The following is a 20,960-nucleotide window of genomic DNA, read 5'->3' as shown; positions in this document are numbered from 1 at the left end:
GTGACCACGTGTCTGGGAGACTTCACCTGGGACGCCACTCGCTCCAACCCACACGGGGAGGGGGCAGCCTCCCGGCTCTGACGTTGGCCCCGCCCACGACTCGGGTAGCCCCGCCCACAGAGCTCCAGCCGCTCCACTCAGTTCCTGAATAAGCTCCCCAATACGTGGAACGAAACGTTGGACACCATGCCAAACAATGCGGTACACTCGGAACACACATGGTAGAGCTATGCACGTGTTTGTCCAGGGCGGCGGCATAATTCTGAGACTCGGGGTCGCGGCAACGTGAAGAAGTTATTGCAGTCGGAGTTGCTTTGCCACCAATATGCCACGCTGTGAGCACGGGTAGACCACAGGGGGCCGATGTCGTTCCTGGCCCATGCCACCGATGAGGCAGCTCTTGGTATCCCATGCTCACTCTTTTGTAGGATTCCCCACTGATACGCCACAATGTGAAGCTGAGGGGACTATGGGAGGCTGCTTGTGAATGTTGATGAGCGCCAATAAGGTTCGATTCTGAGACTTCTCGAAAAATATTCTCCACAGCGAGAGGTCCTCCAGCAGCACCCACATCCAGGGTCAAGCCCTGATTGGCCGTTCAGTTGCCAAAAATTATGGCCCAGATTTCCTGGGGCCCACAGCGCTTTGTTAACAGTCTCCGGCCAAGAAACAGAAGCCAAAGGAGCTGATGGAGAAACTCTGTGATTTCATAACTCGGGAGTTTCACAGGCTCCTAACTTGGGAGACTTTGGTCACTGAGAAACCGAGAGACTCAGCAGTACAAACTCGTGATTATGGAACCCAGCTTAGAGACCCAACCCCATGACCCCAGCTTAGGGGACTTCGGCACTTCGAGCACGAGGGAGACAGGAAATACACGAGGGAGACGGACGCTGGGTCACGGTGCACGTGGTGATTTATTATTTGTGATCACGCGGTGGCGTGGGCTCATCGGTCGGAGCACCTTGTCACGGTGCGGGTAGCGGCAAGTCACGCTTCCGGATGTTACCCGGGGCGAGCGCCGTTCATTCTTCAGAGAACAGCACAGACGAATGACTACCCCCGACTGCCCACAACTACGGTCAACTACCCCTAACTACAGCTGACTACCGGTGAAGCTCGCGGGTACACACACCTCCGTGTGATTATTTTCCAACATATATGTGGTGTGTGGCGGGTGTGGTGGAGTGAGGGGAGAGTGGTGGAGTGACGGTAGTAAAGCTATCATACGTCCTGGTTTGGCTGGGACAGTCTCGGTTCAAAAAACCTGTCCCGGTGTCTCACTCCCCACGTGCTTGCTGGTTTAAAACGTCTTGGTCCCCACGCGGGCAAGGGGCGGAGCAACCCGTGTCAGGGGTGGGGCCTGTGAGCAATGGGCTGGGCCTTTAGTGGGCGGAGCCTGTGACCAATGGGCTGGGCCTTTAGTGGGCGGAGCCTGTGAGCAATGGGCTGGGCCTTTAGTGGGCGGAGCCTGTGAGCAATGGGCTGGGCCTTTAGTGGGCGGAGCCTGTGAGCAATGGGCTGGGCCTTTAGTGGGCGGAGCCTGTGAGCAATGGGCTGGGCCTTTAGTGGGCGGAGCCTGCGGGTGGTGTTGCTTGTGGGCGTGGCCATGTAACGTGGGGTGTGGCTGACCAAGAGAGGGGGCTCCCGGTTCACTGTGTCCCAGTTCAGCCAAAAATGTGATAGCTTGAGTGAGTGGTGAATATGGGATGTGAGTGATGAGTGAATAGGGGATGTGAGTGGTGAGTGAATAGGTGATGTGAGTGATGAGTGAGTGGTGAATATGGGATGTGAGTGGTGAGTGAGTGGTGAATAGGGGATGTGAGTGGTGAGTGAATATGGGATGTGAGTGGTGAGTGATTGGTGAATAGGGGATGTGAGTGGTGAGTGAATAGGTGATGTGAGTGGTGAGTGAATAGGTGATGTGAGTGATGAGTGAGTGGTGAATAGGGGATGAGTGATGAGTGAGTGGTGAATAGGGGATGTGAGTGGTGGATAGGGGATGTGAGTGGTGAGTGAATATGGGATGTGAGTGATGAGTGAGTGGTGAATAGGGGATGTGAGTGGTGGATAGGGGATGTGAGTGGTGAGTGAATATGGGATGTGAGTGGTGAGTGAGTGGGGGAGTATTGGGAGTGGGGGTGCACGTGGGAGAGTAGGTCAGCACAGGGGAGCGAATCAGGCGGCAGCACTCGCTGGTTTCCGGATGCCGCAGAAGCTGTAGATCTTCGCGAGCAGCAGAGACACGATCTCCTCCTCCTCCGAGGCCTGGGCAGACACGCGGGACACGTGTGCTCACAAAAAACACTACCCAGACAAGCATGGTAACACACAACATGCTCACACATGTGTTCTCACAAATACAAGATCACCCAAATAGCCTGAAAATATTGTTGGGGCAAGTTATTAGCGAGAAACTATTTGGGTGAAAATAGTGCACGAAAGGTTGGTGTGATCAGAACCACACCAGCCCACCATTCTCATCTCAGTGCTGCTTACCGCAGCAGCTACTAATGTAAGGCTGAGTCGATCTAGGAGAGGCCCAAATCCAGTTCGGATATCACCCATCACTGATGTTGGCCGTGGTTGGCAATCGAACTCGCGTCACCGGATTCATAGCAGTGAGCTAACCACTACACCACCGCTTTCCGAACATACATGCTATCATGCTGGTACTGGTGGGAGACTGGGGAGGGAGGGTAACGGGAGATAAGAGCGATGAATTGGGGAGATGCAAGGGAGGAACTGGGGAGGTGAGGGGGAGGGAACGGGTTTGTCCCAAGGCTTGTGGGACACCAACGCTCACCTCGTGCAACTGCTGCTCCTCGGCGAAGGCGACAAGGATGACGGAGATGAAGAGGTTGAGGAGGGTGAAGCTCATGAAGATGATGCAGGAGCCAATGAGGAGGGGTCCGAGCACAGGGCTCACCTCCATCACCTGCGGAGACACCGCCACGTCAGTCCCAGCTCTCCCTCACAACATCATCCATGATCTCAACATCATCCATGATCTATCCACCGCTGGATGAAGACCTATCACAGTGCCGCAACTTAGTAATCTAACAAGCGCTGTGTGCGAGCCGACTTCATGGCTCCATTTCCTTGGAAGACGTTATGTCGAATGCATTACATTAGCTCCTTTGGCTGGCACTCTGCTGTTAGCGTTGCCCACTGGCCATCGTCCATTCTGGTCACAGCGCGTCCTGCGCACATCCCCAAACCGCGTGCTCCTCCTCTCGGTGTAAACTAAAATCACGTGCCACTCTGCGCTCATTTGTGCACTTTTCAGATTTTGCTCCACGTCCACGTGTCTGATTGGCATGTCGTGGCAGGCGACAACCTCAAACGTATCTCAATAACAGAGACTCGGCGATCGGCGTCCAGGCCCATTGGTCTTCTCGCCGTGTGCTTCAGTGACCGTGTCAAGCTGCTCACCACCACCACCGAGCAAGAGGCGTGGCTGTGTCAGCTGAACAAGAAACCCTGACTGGTGAGCTCCAGAGGGTGGACAGGGTGACTCACGTCACAGGGTGACTCACCTCACGGTGACTCACAGGGTGACTCACCTCACAGGGTGATTCACCTCACGGGGTGACTCACCTCACAGGGTGACTCACCTCACGGGGTGACTCACCTCACAGGGTGACTCACCTCACGGGGTGACTCACCTCACAGGGTGACTCACAGGGTGACTCACCTCACAGGGTGACTCACCTCACGGGGTGACTCACCTCACAGGGTGACTCACCTCACGGGGTGACTCACCTCACAGGGTGACTCACCTCACGGGGTGACTCACCTCACAGGGTGACTCACAGGGTGACTCACCTGACAGGGTGACTCACAGGGTGACTCACCTCACAGGGTAACTCACCTCACGGGGTGACTCACCTCACGGGGTGACTCACCTCACAGGGTGACTCACCTCACGGGGTGACTCACCTCACAGGGTGACTCACAGGGTGACTCACCTGACAGGGTGACTCACAGGGTGACTCACCTCACAGGGTAACTCACCTCACGGGGTGACTCACCTCACAGGGTGACTCACAGGGTGACTCACCTCACAGGGTGACTCACAGGGTGACTCAGCTCACAGGGTAACTCACCTCACGGGGTGACTCACCTCACAGGGTGACTCACAGGGTGACTCACCTCACAGGGTGACTCACAGGGTGACTCACCTCAGGGTGACTCATCGGGTGACTCACAGGGTGACTCACCTCACAGGGTGACTCACAGGGTGACTCACCTCACAGGGTGACTCACAGGGTGACTCACCTCACAGGGTGACTCACAGGGTGACTCACCTCACAGGGTAACTCACCTCACGGGGTGACTCACCTCACAGGGTGACTCACAGGGTGACTCACAGGGTGACTCACCTCACAGGGTGACTCACAGGGTGACTCACCTCAGGGTGACTCACCGGGTGACTCACAGGGTGACTCACCTCACAGGGTGACTTACCTCACGGGGTGACTCACCTCACAGGGTGACTCACCTCACGGGGTGACTCACCTCACAGGGTGACTCACCTCACGGGGTGACTCACCTCACAGGGTGACTCACAGGGTGACTCACCTCACAGGGTGACTCACCTCACGGGGTGACTCACCTCACGGGGTAACTCACCTCACAGGGTGATTCACCTCACGGGGTGACTCACCTCACAGGGTGACTCACCTCACGGGGTGACTCACCTCACAGGGTGACTCACAGGGTGACTCACCTGACAGGGTGACTCACAGGGTGACTCACCTCACAGGGTAACTCACCTCACGGGGTGACTCACCTCACAGGGTGACTCACAGGGTGACTCACCTCACAGGGTGACTCACAGGGTGACTCACCTCACAGGGTAACTCACCTCACGGGGTGACTCACCTCACAGGGTGACTCACAGGGTGACTCACCTCACAGGGTGACTCACAGGGTGACTCACCTCACAGGGTAACTCACCTCACGGGGTGACTCACCTCACAGGGTGACTCACAGGGTGACTCACCTCACAGGGTGACTCACAGGGTGACTCACCTCAGGGTGACTCACCGGGTGACTCACAGGGTGACTCACCTCACAGGGTGACTCACAGGGTGACTCACCTCACAGGGTGACTCACAGGGTGACTCACCTCACAGGGTAACTCACCTCACGGGGTGACTCACCTCACAGGGTGACTCACAGGGTGACTCACAGGGTGACTCACCTCACAGGGTGACTCACCTCAGGGTGACTCACTTCAGGGTGACTCACCTCACAGGGTGACTCACAGGGTGACTCACCTCACGGGGTGACTCACCTCACGGGGTGACTCACAGGGTGACTCACCTCGGGGTGACTCACCTCACAGGGGGACTCACAGGGTGACTCACCTCAGGGTGACCAACCTCACAGGGTGACTCACAGGGTGACTCACCTCACAGGGTGACTCGCCTCACGGGGTGACTCACCTCACAGGGTGACTCACAGGGTGACTCACCTCACAGGGTGACTCACCTCCCGGTAGTTGAATGCCCCCAGCTGGAGGCTGACAAGCGTCTGGAGTGAATCCCAGACGCTTTTGTAGTTCTCCAGGCACCGGCCGAACATCACGTGGCACTGCGCACAACACGTGGGTGGCAGCGGAGCACGAACCGTCACGCTCGTCTCCCACAGCCTGTGTATGTGTGAGTGTGCATGTGTATGTACATGTTTGTGTGAGAGTGCATGTGTATGTGCATGTGCATGTGTGAGTGCATATGTGTATGTGAATATGCATGTGTGTGTATGTGAGTGTACATGTGCATGTGTATGTGTGAATGTACATGTGTATGTGTATGTGTGAATGTGCATGTGTATGTGAATGTGTGTCTGTATGTGCATGTGTGAGTGTGCATGTGTATGTGCATGTGTATGTGTGAATGTACATGTGTATGTGTGCATGTGTATGTGAATGTGTGTCTGTATGTGTATGTGTGAGTGAGTGTGCATGTGTATGTGTGAATGTACATGTGTATGTGTGAATGTGCATGTGTATGTGAATGTGTATGTGTGAGTGTATGTGTGAGAATTTGAGCATGCCTGTGGATCGCAGTGGTGAGCGAGTTGTGCTTCGAAACCAGTAAGTGGAGTGTGACTAGTAATAGGTTTTTACCCTTTCATCAGGTGTCAGTGTTGGTGTCAGATAAAATGGTAAAATCCTATTTCTATATCTTGCTACTGGCAAAGGAGGTCTCATAATGGAGTGTGATTCTTGCTCACAACCAATAACAGTGGCTACAATCTGAAATGGTCTTGGGCCTGCCCTAGGTCGACAAAGGCGGCCAGACACAGTGCTGACCACCCACCCCCTCGTGTGCTGTGCCGGCCTTAATAGATGACAGTGTTAAAGGCTATACGGGGGATCTTCGCCGTTGTGCTTACCGACAGCGCATACGCCCCCAGCGCGACGAGCAGCACGGTGAGGAAGCTCGCCATGTCGCGCCCGGCGCGTGCCAGTGCGCCCGTCAGCAGGCACATCTTGGGATTAAGGCGCAGCAGCCGCCACAGCTTCACAGTGCCCAGCAGCACCAGCAGCGCCAGCACGTAGCCCAGCGCCGAGTCGGCCAGCGCCGTCTCATAGAAGCTCACGAACCTGGGAGAGAACGCCGAAGCAGCATCGGCATCAATGAACCCTGACCCCGAGCTACGCAGGCTCCAGTGTAGCTTGGATGTGCGTCGCTGCTTGTGTACGTGTGCATTCATGTGTACATGTGCTTGTGTGAGTGCATATGTGGGTGTCGTCAGTACGGGAGTGTGTGCATCTACTTGGGTGTACATGTGAAAGTGCGCGTTTGCGTGTGTGTATCCATATATACTTACACACACGCTCATATGTATGTGCGTATGTAGAGGGAGTGAGTCTATCTATAGGACGACTATTGACTTCCCACAAAGTGGTACCCCTTTTATTGACTGTAGAAGGATGATGGGCTGCATCAATCCGCAATCATAATTTGAACTCCAACATTTGTATTGTGAGCTGCTCACGCCTGTGTTGTGTGTTTACACGCTTGTGTGTGTACACGTGTGTGTGTGTGTGTACACGTGTGTGTGTACACGTGTGTGTGTGTGTACACGTGTGTGTGTGTACACGTGTGTGTGTGTGCGTCCACCTGTGCCCACCTGTTGGGGTTTTTCAGGTGCAGGGCGACGTCGCGCTGCCCCAGCAGCAGGCGCTTGGTGAAGAGCGCCAGGCCGGCCCAGCTCAGCACGATGATGGCCACCTCCAGCAGACTCCAGCGGCAGCGCAGGTAGCGCCAACCCAGCCTGCGCACCGTCTTGACCTGCGGCCAGGGAGGTACACGGGAGGTACACGGGAGGTACACGGGGAGGTACACGGGGAGGTACACGGGGAGGTACACGGGAGGTACGCAGGGAGGTACACGGGCCACCTGCTGATGGACGCCCCCACCTGGGCCGGCGCGTGTCCCCACGGTCCGCCGCACCTGAGTGTTGTCCACGTTTCCTCCCGCAGCGGCTTTGTCCATATCTGAGCTATTGGTTGAGCAACACGATTCCCGGTTCAGAAGCGAATTTGCGCTGGTGGTTTGCTCCATCAGTGCCGTTGCTTCTGCATTGGTTACTGGTGAATAGCTGTAATAGTTGTCTCATCCATTGCTGTGTTTTACATTTTATTTATCGCTGATCTCTATCACAATAACTCTGCCAAGCACGCAGTGGCCTCCTCTCCCCAGTTTACTCCAACGGTCAACGTTCAAGATCGTGACAACCGATCTTAGTTTCACGAATGTGAAAGCGATGAAATGCGTCGTTACGAATATCCGAGCCGATCAATGCGTGACGGTGGAATCCGTCTCCAGGGGAGCAACCAGCTGCGCAATCACTCACTCCGGTGAGAGACGTTCACAGAGAAGCTGCTGCTGCTGCTGCTATTGCTGCCGATGTCGCCCAGTAGCTGCGGAGTGAACCGGGCCTAGCGAGTCACCACACAGCCACCCGGCTCTTCGCGCTCGAGGGACCGTTTGCTTTTATGTCGATGGGCATCTGCCACGCACCTGCACCACCATATAGTAGATGATGAAGAGGTAATAGATGATCTCAGCCATCATCACAAAGATGTGCAGAGACCCCGTGTACTGATACAGGCGCAGGCTGTGCAGCTCCACCCAGGGCAGGAAACCTCCTGTGACAACATAGCACGTGGCGTGGAGTACACGTGGTGTGGAATACACGTGGCATGGAGTGCACGTGCTGTGGAGTGCACGTGATACACAGTGTGCACAGTACACGCGACACAGAGTAAAAACTGTACGGAACACACGTGGCACGGAGTGCACATGGGATACACATAGCTGGATGATGCAACACAGTCATCATGAGCCATCGGAGGCCTTCAGCCAGCAGTGGATTGACTACGGCCGATGACGATGAAATGACGATTACTGCATTGCATGACGATGCAGACACGTGTATGAACACTCATCGGTCCCATGCCCGACTGGCCTCGGGCTAGAGGCTTCGTCCAGCAGCGAAGCGAGAATGACGGCTGTTCTGGCGCTCTCTACTCACCCAGGCCGTTGGTTTCCATGACGACGGCGGCGGTGGTGAAGAGGTTGACATTGGCGTTGTAGACGGTGAGCTCCAGCAGCACGGCCCTGGTGCGCGTGTCCAGCCAGCTGCTGTCAAACAGCACCTGCAGCAGCCTGAGTGCAGCACGCGGAGAGATTCAGCACGCGCAGACACACACACAGCACGTGTCAGAACTCGTGCACGGCACACCTGATGCGTCACATGCAGTGCCCAGTGTGGTGCCGGGTTCTGTGCTGAAGGTTGGGATTAGTGTGCGGTGCTGAATGTGGTGCTGAGGGTTGGGATTAGTGCGATGCTATGTGTGGAGTTTGGTGCAGTGCCGAGTGGTGTTGAGGGTTGGGGTGAGTGTGGTGCCGAGTGGTGTTGAGGGTTGGGGTGAGTGTGGTGTTGAGTGGTGTTGAGGGTTGGGGTGAGTGTGGTGTTGAGTGGTGTTGAGGGTTGGGGTGAGTGTGGTGCTGAGTGGTGTTGAGGGTTGGGGTGAGTGTGGTGCTGAGTGGTGTTGAGGGTTGGGGTGAGTGTGGTGCCGAGTGGTGTTGAGGGTTGGGGTGAGTGTGGTGTTGAGTGGTGTTGAGGGTTGGGGTGAGTGTGGTGTTGAGTGGTGTTGAGGGTTGGGGTGAGTGGAGTGCCGAGTGGTGTTGAGGGTTGGGGTGAGTGTGGTGCCGAGTGGTGTTGAGGGTTGGGGTGAGTGTGGTGTTGAGTGGTGTTGAGGGTTGGGGTGAGTGTGGTGTTGAGTGGTGTTGAGGGTTGGGGTGAGTGGAGTGCCGAGTGGTGTTGAGGGTTGGGGTGAGTGTGGTGCCGAGTGGTGTTGAGGATTGGGGTGAGTGGAGTGCCGAGTGGTGTTGAGGGTTGGGGTGAGTGTGGTGCTGAGTGGTGTTGAGGGCTGGGGTGAGTGGAGTGCCGAGTGGTGTTGAGGGTTGGGGTGAGTGTGGTGCTGAGTGGTGTTGAGGGCTGGGGTGAGTGGAGTGCCGAGTGGTGTTGAGGGTTGGGGTGAGTGTGGTGCTGAGTGGTGTTGAGGGCTGGGGTGAGTGGAGTGCCGAGTGGTGTTGAGGGTTGGGGTGAGTGTGGTGTTGAGTGGTGTTGAGGGTTGGGGTGAGTGTGGTGCTGAGTGGTGTTGAGGGTTGGGGTGAATGGAGTGTTGAGTGGTGTTGAGGGTTGGGGTGAGTGTGGTGCTGAGTGGTGTTGAGGGTTGGGGTGAATGGAGTGTTGAGTGGTGTTGAGGGTTGGGGTGAGTGTGGTGCTGAGTGGTGTTGAGGGTTGGGGTGAATGGATGTTGAGTGGTGTTGAGGGTTGGGGTAGTGTGGTGCTGAGTGGTGTTGAGGGTTGGGGTGAGTGTGGTGTTGAGTGGTGTTGAGGGTTGGGTGAGTGTGGTGCTGAGTGGTGTTGAGGGTTGGGTGAGTGTGGTGCTGAGTGTTGTGAGGGTTGGGGTGAGTGTGGTGTTGAGTGGTGTTGAGGGTTGGGGTGAGTGTGGTGCTGAGTGGTGTTGAGGGTTGGGGTGAGTGCAGTGCCGAGTGGTGTTGAGGGTTGGGGTGAGTGGAGTGCCGAGTGGTGTTGAGGGTTGGGGTGAGTGGAGTGCCGAGTGGTGTTGAGGGTTGGGGTGAGTGTGGTGTTGAGTGGTGTTGAGGGTTGGGGTGAGTGTGGTGCTGAGTGGTGTTGAGGGTTGGGGTGAGTGTGGTGCCGAGTGGTGTTGAGGGTTGGGGTGAGTGTGGTGTTGAGTGGTGTTGAGGGTTGGGGTGAGTGTGCTGCTGAGTGGTGTTGAGGGTTGGGGTGAGTGGAGTGCCGAGTGGTGTTGAGGGTTGGGGTGAGTGTGGTGTTGAGTGGTGTTGAGGGTTGGGGTGAGTGTGGTGCTGAGTGGTGTTGAGGGTTGGGGTGAGTGGAGTGCCGAGTGGTGTTGAGGGTTGGGGTGAGTGGAGTGCCGAGTGGTGTTGAGGGTTGGGGTGAGTGTGGTGCTGAGTGCGGTGCTAGAGGCAGCACCGTTGAGCGTGGCCATGATCCGTGCCCAGCTCAGCCACGTAACCTCCGCCGCGGTAGAACGCCAGGCGGCCCCACAACGGGAATGACCTCGACTTGGCCTGGCTGCGGTAGCGCCACACACCGGCCAAGAGCTCACCGGCGTCATCACCCTGAGGGTACCACACCACGTCACACACACCACACACACAACACCACACATCAGACGCACACAAAACACCACACCACGTCACACACACCACATACACAAAACCACACATCAGACACACACCACACACACAACACTACACCACGTCACACACCACACACACAACACCACACATCAGACACACCACACACACAACACCACACCACGTCACACACACCACACACACAACATCACATATCAGACACACACCACACACACAACACCACACATCAGACACACCACACACACAGCACCACACCACGTCACACACACCACACACACAACACCACACATCAGACACACGCCACATACACAACACCACACATCAGACACACACCACACACACACAACACCACACATCAGACACACACCACACACACAACACCACACCACGTCACACACACCACACATACACAACACCACACATCAGACACACACCACATACACAACACCACACATCAGACACACACCACACACACAACACCACACATCATACACATACCACACATCATATACACCACACTATACACACCAAAGACAAAGATCCCCCGTATAGCCTGAACAGACTCTTGGGGCAAATTCTGTTAGTGAGCACCTATAAAGGCTGGCACGGTACACGAGGGAGGGAGGGGGTGGGTGGCCAGCACCACGCCTGGCCGCCTTTGTCTCCCCAGTGACGATGTTTTTACACATTTCACCAGGTACTCATTTGAGTCGGAGTAAACCTAGGGGAGGCCCAATACCCGTGATAATCGTCAGTGGTGTTGGCCGTTAGCAGGAATTTAACTCGGGTCGCTGGTTCATAGGGGAGTGCACTAACAGCGACACTACCACTCCACAAATCACACACCATTACGTACCAGACACACACACACGGACCACTGCTGTGGTGGATGTTAATCGAGCTGTCTGTGACCACAGAGAGTGCGTGTCTATTATCCCACTGGAAGAAGAGAGAGGGGGGGGCGGGGGAAGATGGGGAGGTGGGGCATGAGGATTTGGAGCAGGAGGGTAGAGTCGGGTGAGCGGGTGCCACCGTGGCATTGAGCTGCGGCTGCTTGGCCCACTGCGCCCCGTGGTAGTGCTGCGTGTCCTCGTCCTCCCAGGAGTAGAGCGCGCGGCACGGGGGACTGACGCTGGAGAGCGGCGGCGCCACGCGGCAGCGCCCGGGCGCCACGCGCAGCTGGCGCAGCCTCACTGCCCCCACGAGGCGCGCCGTGCCCCCCACCAGGAAGCCTGTGCCCCACGCCGCGGGGACGACACCGCCTACGGTTAGCACGGTGCCGTGGTTATTGGCGAGTGCCGATATAGGCTCCGAGTGTGGTCATGAATTAAAACGGACTCAAGATGAGTGTCAGATAAAAAAAAAAATCTGATTTCGGATTCAGTAGAACTGTTGTTGAACGCAGCCAGCATCACGAACCATTGTTGGTGTTAAGGTTGGGCCACGTAATGGTCTGGCCAAGTTTTTGTTGTGAAACTCTCCGCCACAATTACGAAGTGTACACACATTTAATGTGCCAATTATTATCCTTTAAGATCACACCTGCAGTGGAAGAGCAATCCTCACAAGTTGAGCAATTAGATGCAGGTTTCACTTGAAGCTGCGTTGAGCATCTTCAGGTCAGCAACCAGGAAGTCAAAACAATATCAATGTCACTATTGGCCGAGTGCGATGAGCCTTTGGCACCGCGCAACTGCGGGCACATTTTGTCGTGCACGGATCCTCAATGAGCTCAAATATAGCTGTCCCAGGACCGCGGTAGAGTGCCTGAAATACTTAGAATTGTCTGCAGTGCGACAGTAAGTACCAGGGGAGAAGGCACCTGCTGACGGATTACATGGGCACTGACATTTACCAGAGAAGAACGTGCACGAGTCGCGGGCGCCAACTGACCGCACGACGTCCATGTGGTGTGCGTAGCGCTACATGGACAACATGGCAGGTGAGTGTCGTATGTATGATCAGTCAAACACAACTGTGCCGTGTGGGGCCACGTGTGCATGATGGGGGAAGGTCGATTGCCGAGACGGGCATCAGACCGGTCTTCATAAAACCGGCGACCTCGGTGAACACCTAAGGCCAGATGGTGGGATGAGACTATCGGGGCAGATCTTGCAGGTTGCCGCATGTCCGCTGTCCAACAGCAGCAGGATCTGGTGGAGGGGAGAACACGTTCGTAGCGAGGTGGTGCGGTGGTGGCATCAACGGCTTTGGCCACAGTGACGTCGCATGAGCACCAGGGTGCCCGCGCTCACCTGGGTGCTCCGCGAACAGCGAGGGCAGCAGCGTCGCGTTGGCCCAGGAGAACACGTCCCGGAGGCTGACGGGGCCCTTGCCCAGCTCCCCAACGAGGCTGGCGCTAAGCGCGCGGTTCAGGTGGTAGGCGTGGGGGTCACGCTGGCCGTACGCCACGAGCAGCAGCATCCAGAGAAAGCACATGTACACTGCAGGCACGGCGATCACAACGCAGATTGGTGTGACAATTGGCACGGAGATCGACATAGCAATTTTCAGAGGTTGGCAGAGTAATTGGTGCATGGCACAAGAAACAACAAAGCAATTAACACAGTAATTGGCACAGCGATTGCAAAGCATAAAGATGGCAATTGGGAAAGAAACTAGCATGGAGATTGGCATAGCGACTGGCGCAGGAGTAATGCAAACAGATCCCAGCCGACACGTGGCTTGCTCAGCATTCCCAACCCCACCGAACGGCAGGGCGTTAACGTAAGGACGCACACAAAATAACTCGTCTAGGGTCTCTCCCGGTAGAGAGAGGAGTGCGAGGAAGTGCCTGTGAGAGGGAGGGTGCGAGTAGGCGAGTGGGAGAGCTGACCCAGGATTTCCCGGAGTAGGCCGTACATGCGCTGCTCCTTTTCGTGCTGCCTCTTGAGCTGCTCCATGCGTGTGCTCGATGGAGGAGTGTAAACCACGCGGCTCCGCTCTGTCTTCTGGGCACCCGGCTCCAACGCTCGGCTCCGCTGGTCTGTAGTGACGCGGACACACACACACATCCCCTGTAGCCTTGACTGGACTATCAAGGCCGACACAGCACACAAGGCGGGGGCCGGCACCACGCCCGGCTGGCTCGACCGAGGGGAGGGGCGGGACCAGTTAAGATGTCACCGATGTAGGTCATAAGCAGGAATCGAACTCATGTAGCCGGGTTCGTCGTGGGGTGCACTTACCATTGCACTGCCACTCCCCCACACAACACCCGCCATTCACCACTAAGTGGCGGTGACGTCAACACAGTGCTGGTGCCAGGCCAGGTGCACTTTAAGGGCACGTGAAGTGTTGAAGGCTCCCTGACAGGTCACGGGATAGACCCAGGTGCCATGGGTTGACTGACTGGAAGATGCACCAGCTGTGCCCCCGACTGTGCCAACTTGCTACATTTTATCCCCCCGGCACTCTGCTCGCTGTTGTGAGTGTCAAGCCTCTGCCGTCCGTTGATGTTAGAGGGCGATTGCCTCCAACTGACCGGTAGCGTTCTTCACGAACCTCCTTCACAGAGGTCGATCTTGACATGACTGGTACCAGTCTTCGGCAATTCCACTCAGCTCTATAACCTCCCGTAGCGCATCTGTCCATCTCTTCCACAGCCCGTGTCATGCCTATTATTGGTTCTTTCGGTAAAGTCACGTAAATAGAATAAAAAATGAAAATAAAACAATTATAAGATGAATTTAAAATAATAAAATGCAATAATAAATTGAAAGTAATAAAAGCAAAACCCACGACGTTTTGATCGCAACACAAGCGGTCTTCATCCGTCTGATGAAGATCGCTTTTTATTTTATTTTTTTCCTTTTTTTTCTCCCTTTTTTTCTATTCACGTGACTTGACCGAAAGAACCAAGAGCATGAATTCCAGCATTCACGAAAGTTGTTCGTGTCATGCCTGTTTAGCCCCCTCTATCTGGCCAAACAGAAGTTGCTTGGGTATGTGGTGGCTGGGCATGCGGGCTACATGACCCAGCCAACGCAGCCTGCCTGAATGTTTCTAACCAGCTCAGATGTCCCATTAGAGGGGTCCACGTTTCGCAAGCGTAGAGAAGGGAGGGAATGACTGTGGCCGAGAAGACCCGAAGCTTCGTGTGGAGCGACAGACCAGGTAGCTGCCACACAGCGTTACGCAACCGATGAAAATATATTGCCGCCCGACTGATTCGGAGTGAGACCTCTGGTGTCAATCTGGAGCCGGTCATGAGCGCACTGCCCAGGTATGGGGGGAAACTCTCCACTCTCCCCGCAACTTCCCCATCGCCAATGCGAACTTGAGGGGGCGGAGTGTTTGGTGGCACAAACCACCCAGGGGGAGGGCGCTTCGCTGTGAGCGAAGCGCCGCTATTCAAGCCCCCCCCCCCCCCCCGTGCACCAGGCGACTAAACACCGCGCAGCAAGCCACACGAGGCTGCACATTAACACAATGCACGCATAATCATGCACAAAGACAAACACACGCACACAGATACACACACACAAGGCTGCACATTAACACAATGCACGCATAATCCTGCACAAAGACAAACACACGCACACAGATACACACACACGAGGACAAAGAACACAAGTAATACAAACACTGTACACAGACGCACGTTGAATCGCACGCGCGCGAAAACGAACACAACGCGCAACAAACCGCCAAGAAACTCGTTAAACAATCAATTTACGCTCCGAAAACAAACAACGATAACACACACTAACAACGATAACAAACACTAACAACGATAACACACAAACAACGATAACACACACTAACAACGATAACACACACTCACAACGCGCACTCACAACACACTCACAACGCGCACTCACAACACACTCACAACGCGCACTCACAACACTCACAACGCGCACTAACAACACACACTCACAACGCGCACTCACAACACATACTCACAACGCGCACTAACAACACACACTCACAACGCGCACTCACAACACACACTCACAACGCGCACTCACAACACACTCACAACGCGCACTCACAAACGCGCACTCACAACACACTCACAACGCACTCACAACACACTCACAACGCGCACTCACAACACACTCACAACGCGCACTAACAACACACACTCACAACGCGCACTCACAACACACACTCACAACGCGCACTCACAACACACTCACAACGCGCACTCACAACACACTCACAACGCGCACTCACAACACACACTCACAACGCGCATTCACAACACACACTCACAACGCGCACTCACAACACATACTCACAACGCGCACTAACAACACACACTCACAACGCGCACTCACAACACATACTCACAACGCGCACTAACAACACACACTCACAACGCGCACTCACAACACACACTCACAACGCGCACTCACAACACACTCACAACGCGCACTCACAACACACTCACAACGCGCACTCACAACACACACTCACAACGCGCACTCACAACACACACTCACAACGCGCACTCACAACACACTCACAACGCGCACTCACAACACACAGTCACAACGCGCACTAACAACGCGCACTAACAACACACACTCACAACGCGCACTCACAACACAAACAACGCCCCGAGGCAGATGCACCACCTGTGCCCCCTACTGTACCAACTTGCTGTGCTTTAGCCACCCGGCGCTCCGCTCGTTGTTGTGAGCGCCACTCCTCCGGCCTCCGTTGTTGTTGGAGGGCGACTGCCTCCAACTGCCCAGTAGCGTCCTTCACGAGCCTCGTCCACAGAGGCCGATCTTGACACCGCTGGTACCAGTCATCAGCAAGTCCACTCAGCTCCACGTCCTCCTGTACCACATCACTCCATCTCTTCTCTAGCCCGTGCCGCGCCCGTTTAGCCCCCTCGATCCGGCCGAATAAAAGCTGTTTCGGCATGCGGTGGCTGGGCATGCGGGCTACATAACCCAGCCAACGCAGCCTTGCCTGCCGGAGGAGCTCACCGATGGGACTTTGACCAGATCTTTCAAGGATTTGTGAGCTCCTCACACAATCCAGCCTGGTTAAACCCAGGATGGATCGTAGGCAGGCCAGCCTAAATGTTTCCAACCGGCGAAGATGCTCCATTAGGGGGGTCCACGTTTCGCAAGCGTAGAGAAGGGAAGGAATGACTGTGGCCGAGAAGACCTGAAGCTTCGTGCGGAGCGACAGACCAGGTAGCTTCCACACAGCGTTACGCAACCGATGAAAAGATATTGCCGCTCGATTGATTCGGAGTGAGACCTCTGCTGTTAAACTGGAGCCGGTCATAAGCACACTGCCCAGGTATGGGAAACTCTCCACTCTCTCCACTACTGCCCCATCACCGATTGGGAGTTGTGGGGGTGGAGTGTCCGATGGTACAAAATACCCAGGCAGGTGCTTAGTTTTGGTGGGGCTGATGGTAAGGCCCCACCTCTTAGTGGCACGCTCCAGTCTCAGCAGCAGCATCTCCAACTCCTCCTCTGAATGAGCAGCTATTACCAAATCATCGGCATACATAACGTGGTTGATCAATAGGGAGCCATCCCTTGATCGCACCCGGGCATCGATCAGCCTCCCATTATATCTATACCAAATGGAAATTCCCCCGGTACAGCTATTGAAGGCTTCACAAACTACGTGGTCAAAATAGATGTTAAATAATGTGGGAGCCAGAGGACATCCCTGTCGCACCCCAAGGTGAACAGGGAATGACTCCGACTCCCGGCCATGTAGTTTTAATCAGGCCCGCTCACCATCATGAAGGTCCTTAATGATCATGAGCAGAGGGTCAGGGACTCCGAAAGCACGAAGAACAACCCAGAGCTGAGGCCTACTGATGGTATCATAGGCCTTGACCAGGTCAATAAAGTAGAGATGTAGGTTTTGTTGGAATTCCATACACCTCTGCTGTAGCAAACGGACAGAAAATATGGCATCTGTGCAGGACCGTGCTTTCCTGAAACCACATTGAGGCTCCGCAAGCCTCTCCTCAGCGTGACTGGCAAGGCGATGTTGAATAATCCTTGCCAGGACCTTTCCCGGCACACTCAGGAGTGAGATGCCCCTGTAGTTGTTACAGTCTGTGCGGTCCCCCTTCTTAAAGAGGAGGACCACAAGGGCATCCTTCCAATCCTGTGGTACCCGTCCAGTGATCCAGACTGTTGTTATGATGTCATGTAGGGCAGTCTCTGCACAAACGCCACCCTCCCTCAGCATTTCGCTTGGGAGATCATCTCTGCCCGGTGCCTTTCCTGGTCTCAGACTCTGGATCACCTTTAGAACTTCCTCAACAGATGGCACCTCAGCCACCCACGATGTTTTCTATGTCGAGGGATTTCCCCTCCCCCAGGACTTCACAGAAATGCTCAGCATATCTGCAAACCTGTTTCTAGGGGTCGGAGATTTGATCACCGTTCTTTCCTCTAATGGTGGTAATAGGTGTGGCGCTGCAGGTTACTTTTTTGATGGAATTAAAGAGCGATTTGTGATCGTGGGCCATTGAGGCCATCTCCTCAGCAACCCACGACCACCACCTATCCTTGCAGCGCTTCACGGCTCTGCGAACCTCCGAGCGAAGGCTGCGGTAAGCCTCCTCATTCTCCGACGTGGGATGCTGTAGCCGATGAGAGTGGCCCTGTCGCTTTTTCTCAGCCAGCTTGAACACCTCCCTCTGTCAGCCAGGGTCTCTAGGGAGGTCTGAACCGTGTACCGAAAGCAGCCATTGCAGCTGCATGAGCCACAGTCCTAAACCTCGCCCATTTCCCCTCGACATCAGGAGGAGTGGGGGACGATGCCAACTCCAGCCGCAAGCGATGATTAAATTCTCGCTTGCAACTTTCATCAGCTAGCTGAGACCATGCCACTAAGGGTTTGAATGGGGTCCTGGGTGTACACCCACCACCGGAGTGGAAGAATAGCAGGCGCATCTTACAGATGGCAAGTCGATGGTCAATGGGCAGATCAGCTCCACGGTAGGTCCTGGTGTCAAGGACATGGGCCCACATCAGCTGTTCCATCACTATGTAGTCCAGCAGATGTTCTTGCTTGGACCCGGCATGCATTTATGATGTTGTGTAGATGCGCCGATGCCAGAACAGCGTGTTGGTAATTACAAGCCCATGGGCTGCACAAAAATCTAGCAGCCTCCTGCCGTTGTTATTGAACTGATCTGGCCCATGCCTTCCAATCACTCCAGACCAGGTGCCAGCATCATGACCAACTTGGGCATTGAAGTCACCCAACAAGATGACTCTATCCCGAGGGGCCACTTTAGCTAGCACCTGTGACAGGCATCTCACTCATCGGCCTTGGCTGTGTAGTGACTGTGATTATCACTGTGTGGTGCCGGGCGGATAATGTCTTGGCATTATGTGTAGCCCGCTTACTGGGCATAGTACCAGCCCTAGCGGGGCTTGGGTGAGCGATGGTCAGCGCGGAGGCACCACGTACAGTGTGCGGTGCGGGCTCCCGGTGAGGGAGCAAGAGGAAGTGTCAGCCAGCGTTGGGGCATGATACGCTGGTTGACTTGCCGACACGTGACGGGATGATATTGTGGACGGGGGCCGCTGGGCGGTCACGTGGTATAAAAGAGCTCTTGGGGAGCCTTCGGGAAAGAGCTCGAGAGATCTAGGAGGTGGGCAGGGCGAGGGGCGGAGCCAGCCCCAGCCCAGGCCGATTTCACAGGGGCCCCGTGAGGGGCTCGGGGTTCTTCGTGTTGCTGGTGATGAAGATCCACGTCGGGTAAAAGAAGCCTCTAGCCACGCGGTCCGGGACCCAGCTTGTGGTCCGGGCCGGGATAGCGTAGCGTGGCTAGATGAGCATTCAACACCCAAGTGTAGGTTGTGTTATGTTATGTTGAGTTATTGAATAAATAGTGCTGCTCCCAAGACAACATCTGCGACTCAGTTGGACTCACTACACCTGTATCCCTCCACGGATGTTCGTCTTCAGTGGGGGCATAAGTAACTTCGACCACCACTCCTTGCCTCTGGTTGATGGGAAGGCGAGACCAAAGTAGCCTGGGGCTTACAGCTTCCCACACCTCACCGCCACGCTCCCACGCCCCCTTCATTCTTTTGTTCAGAAGAAGAGCCACACCCTGTTGTTTGGCAGTCTCCTGCCCCGAGAAGAGGACTGTCCACCCCTCATGGTGGCAGGAGTGAGAGCCGGTCCACTGGACCTCCTGAATACCACAGAGATCCAGGCGGTACCGGTCCAGCTCCCGACAGAGGAGTGGCAGCCTCTCCTCCGCAATGAGCATTCGAACATTCTACGTGGCCACACGTAGTGGTTTTTTATTGTTTCTGGAAGAGCCCCGAGGATAAGGATTCAGTCTCCTGGCTCCGCCAAATGGGGTTTGGCCAGGAGGCGTCATAGACGCCTGTCCCCCCAGGGCCTCCGGCACAAGCTTATTAATTAAACATTTCCATCGTGGTTTAGGGGTAATTAATTGAAGGGGTTACCAGCCCCTCGCACCCATCCAGAGCCCCCTTTTGGCCGCTGTGGTGGTCACAAACGCCATGAGGGGAAAGGCCAATGGGAATTGGCCCGCCCCCCACAGCACTGCCTATGACAGTGTTGCCCATCCGGCTCGACAAGGAGTTAGGGGATTGTTTTGCCGGACACTGAACACACACACACACGTGCACGCACGGCACCGCGACTGACCGGCGATGGCGTCCTCGATCTGCTCTTCGCCATCCTCCACCTCGTCGCCCTTCTTCAGAACCAGAGCGAAGAAGACGGCGAAGCCCAGCACCTGTGCGAGCCAGAGGGTGCGGGCGCACATGGACAGTTGATTGTGGAAGTTTGAGGGGACTGCGTTCAGGAGTGGATCGCAGCCCCATCACGTCAGAGGAGCCGAGCTCGCTTGCTGGAGGCTCAGCCCCCTCGTGAACCCGACTCGCAGACACGGTGTGGGAGAGAAGTGAAACGAGTCCCAGTGCTAGGAGGAGAGGGCGTTTGAGGAGCTGCTTTACTGTGCAGATCACAGCACTTGGACCCTGACTGCAGCTTAAACAGAAGGTGTCGGCATTTGAGAGACAGATGCTGGAAATTTAGTGGCAAGACAAGATAAGCAATGCAGAAGTCTATAAGAAAACATGGCAGGTGAGTATTTTAGATATGATTTGACAAAAATGGTTGCGCTGGATGGGACGCGTGCAGGATGGGTGAGGGCCCGTTGCCGAAACGGGCATTGAAGCGGTCTCCACGGGTCCAGCGACCAAGGGCCAGGACCTCGCAGCGGGTGGTGGGAGACTG

At 55.4% G+C, this 20,960-nt stretch overlaps 1 protein-coding gene across 3 annotated transcripts in view; it reads right to left on the bottom strand.

Moving 5' to 3' along the window:
* Nucleotides 1-893: 893 nt before the first annotated feature.
* LOC133353331 (polycystin-1-like protein 2) overlaps nucleotides 894-20,960 on the bottom strand; it is a 48,833-nt gene continuing 28,766 nt past the window's right edge. For all 3 annotated transcript variants that reach the window (XM_061569479.1, XM_061569478.1, XM_061569480.1), the window contains 12 exons: nucleotides 20,367-20,457; nucleotides 13,570-13,719; nucleotides 12,989-13,177; nucleotides 11,766-11,965; nucleotides 10,546-10,694; nucleotides 8,554-8,687; nucleotides 8,040-8,167; nucleotides 7,147-7,307; nucleotides 6,406-6,616; nucleotides 5,500-5,601; nucleotides 2,807-2,938; nucleotides 894-2,268 (listed from right to left, as the gene is read on the bottom strand). In XM_061569479.1, coding sequence (XP_061425463.1) covers nucleotides 2,179-2,268; nucleotides 2,807-2,938; nucleotides 5,500-5,601; nucleotides 6,406-6,616; nucleotides 7,147-7,307; nucleotides 8,040-8,167; nucleotides 8,554-8,687; nucleotides 10,546-10,694; nucleotides 11,766-11,965; nucleotides 12,989-13,177; nucleotides 13,570-13,719; nucleotides 20,367-20,457 — 1,737 coding nt within the window. In that variant the 3' untranslated portion in view covers nucleotides 894-2,178. The remainder of the gene's footprint in view (nucleotides 2,269-2,806; nucleotides 2,939-5,499; nucleotides 5,602-6,405; nucleotides 6,617-7,146; nucleotides 7,308-8,039; nucleotides 8,168-8,553; nucleotides 8,688-10,545; nucleotides 10,695-11,765; nucleotides 11,966-12,988; nucleotides 13,178-13,569; nucleotides 13,720-20,366; nucleotides 20,458-20,960) is intronic.

The sequence above is a fragment of the Lethenteron reissneri genome, chromosome 43 (assembly GCF_015708825.2).
Source record: "Lethenteron reissneri isolate LAM-NWPU_2019-01 chromosome 43, ASM1570882v1, whole genome shotgun sequence".
Taxonomy (NCBI): Eukaryota; Metazoa; Chordata; class Hyperoartia; order Petromyzontiformes; family Petromyzontidae; genus Lethenteron; species Lethenteron reissneri.
Note: the sequence above shows the minus strand (reverse complement) of the source record. Positions and strands in the feature narration are given on the sequence as shown.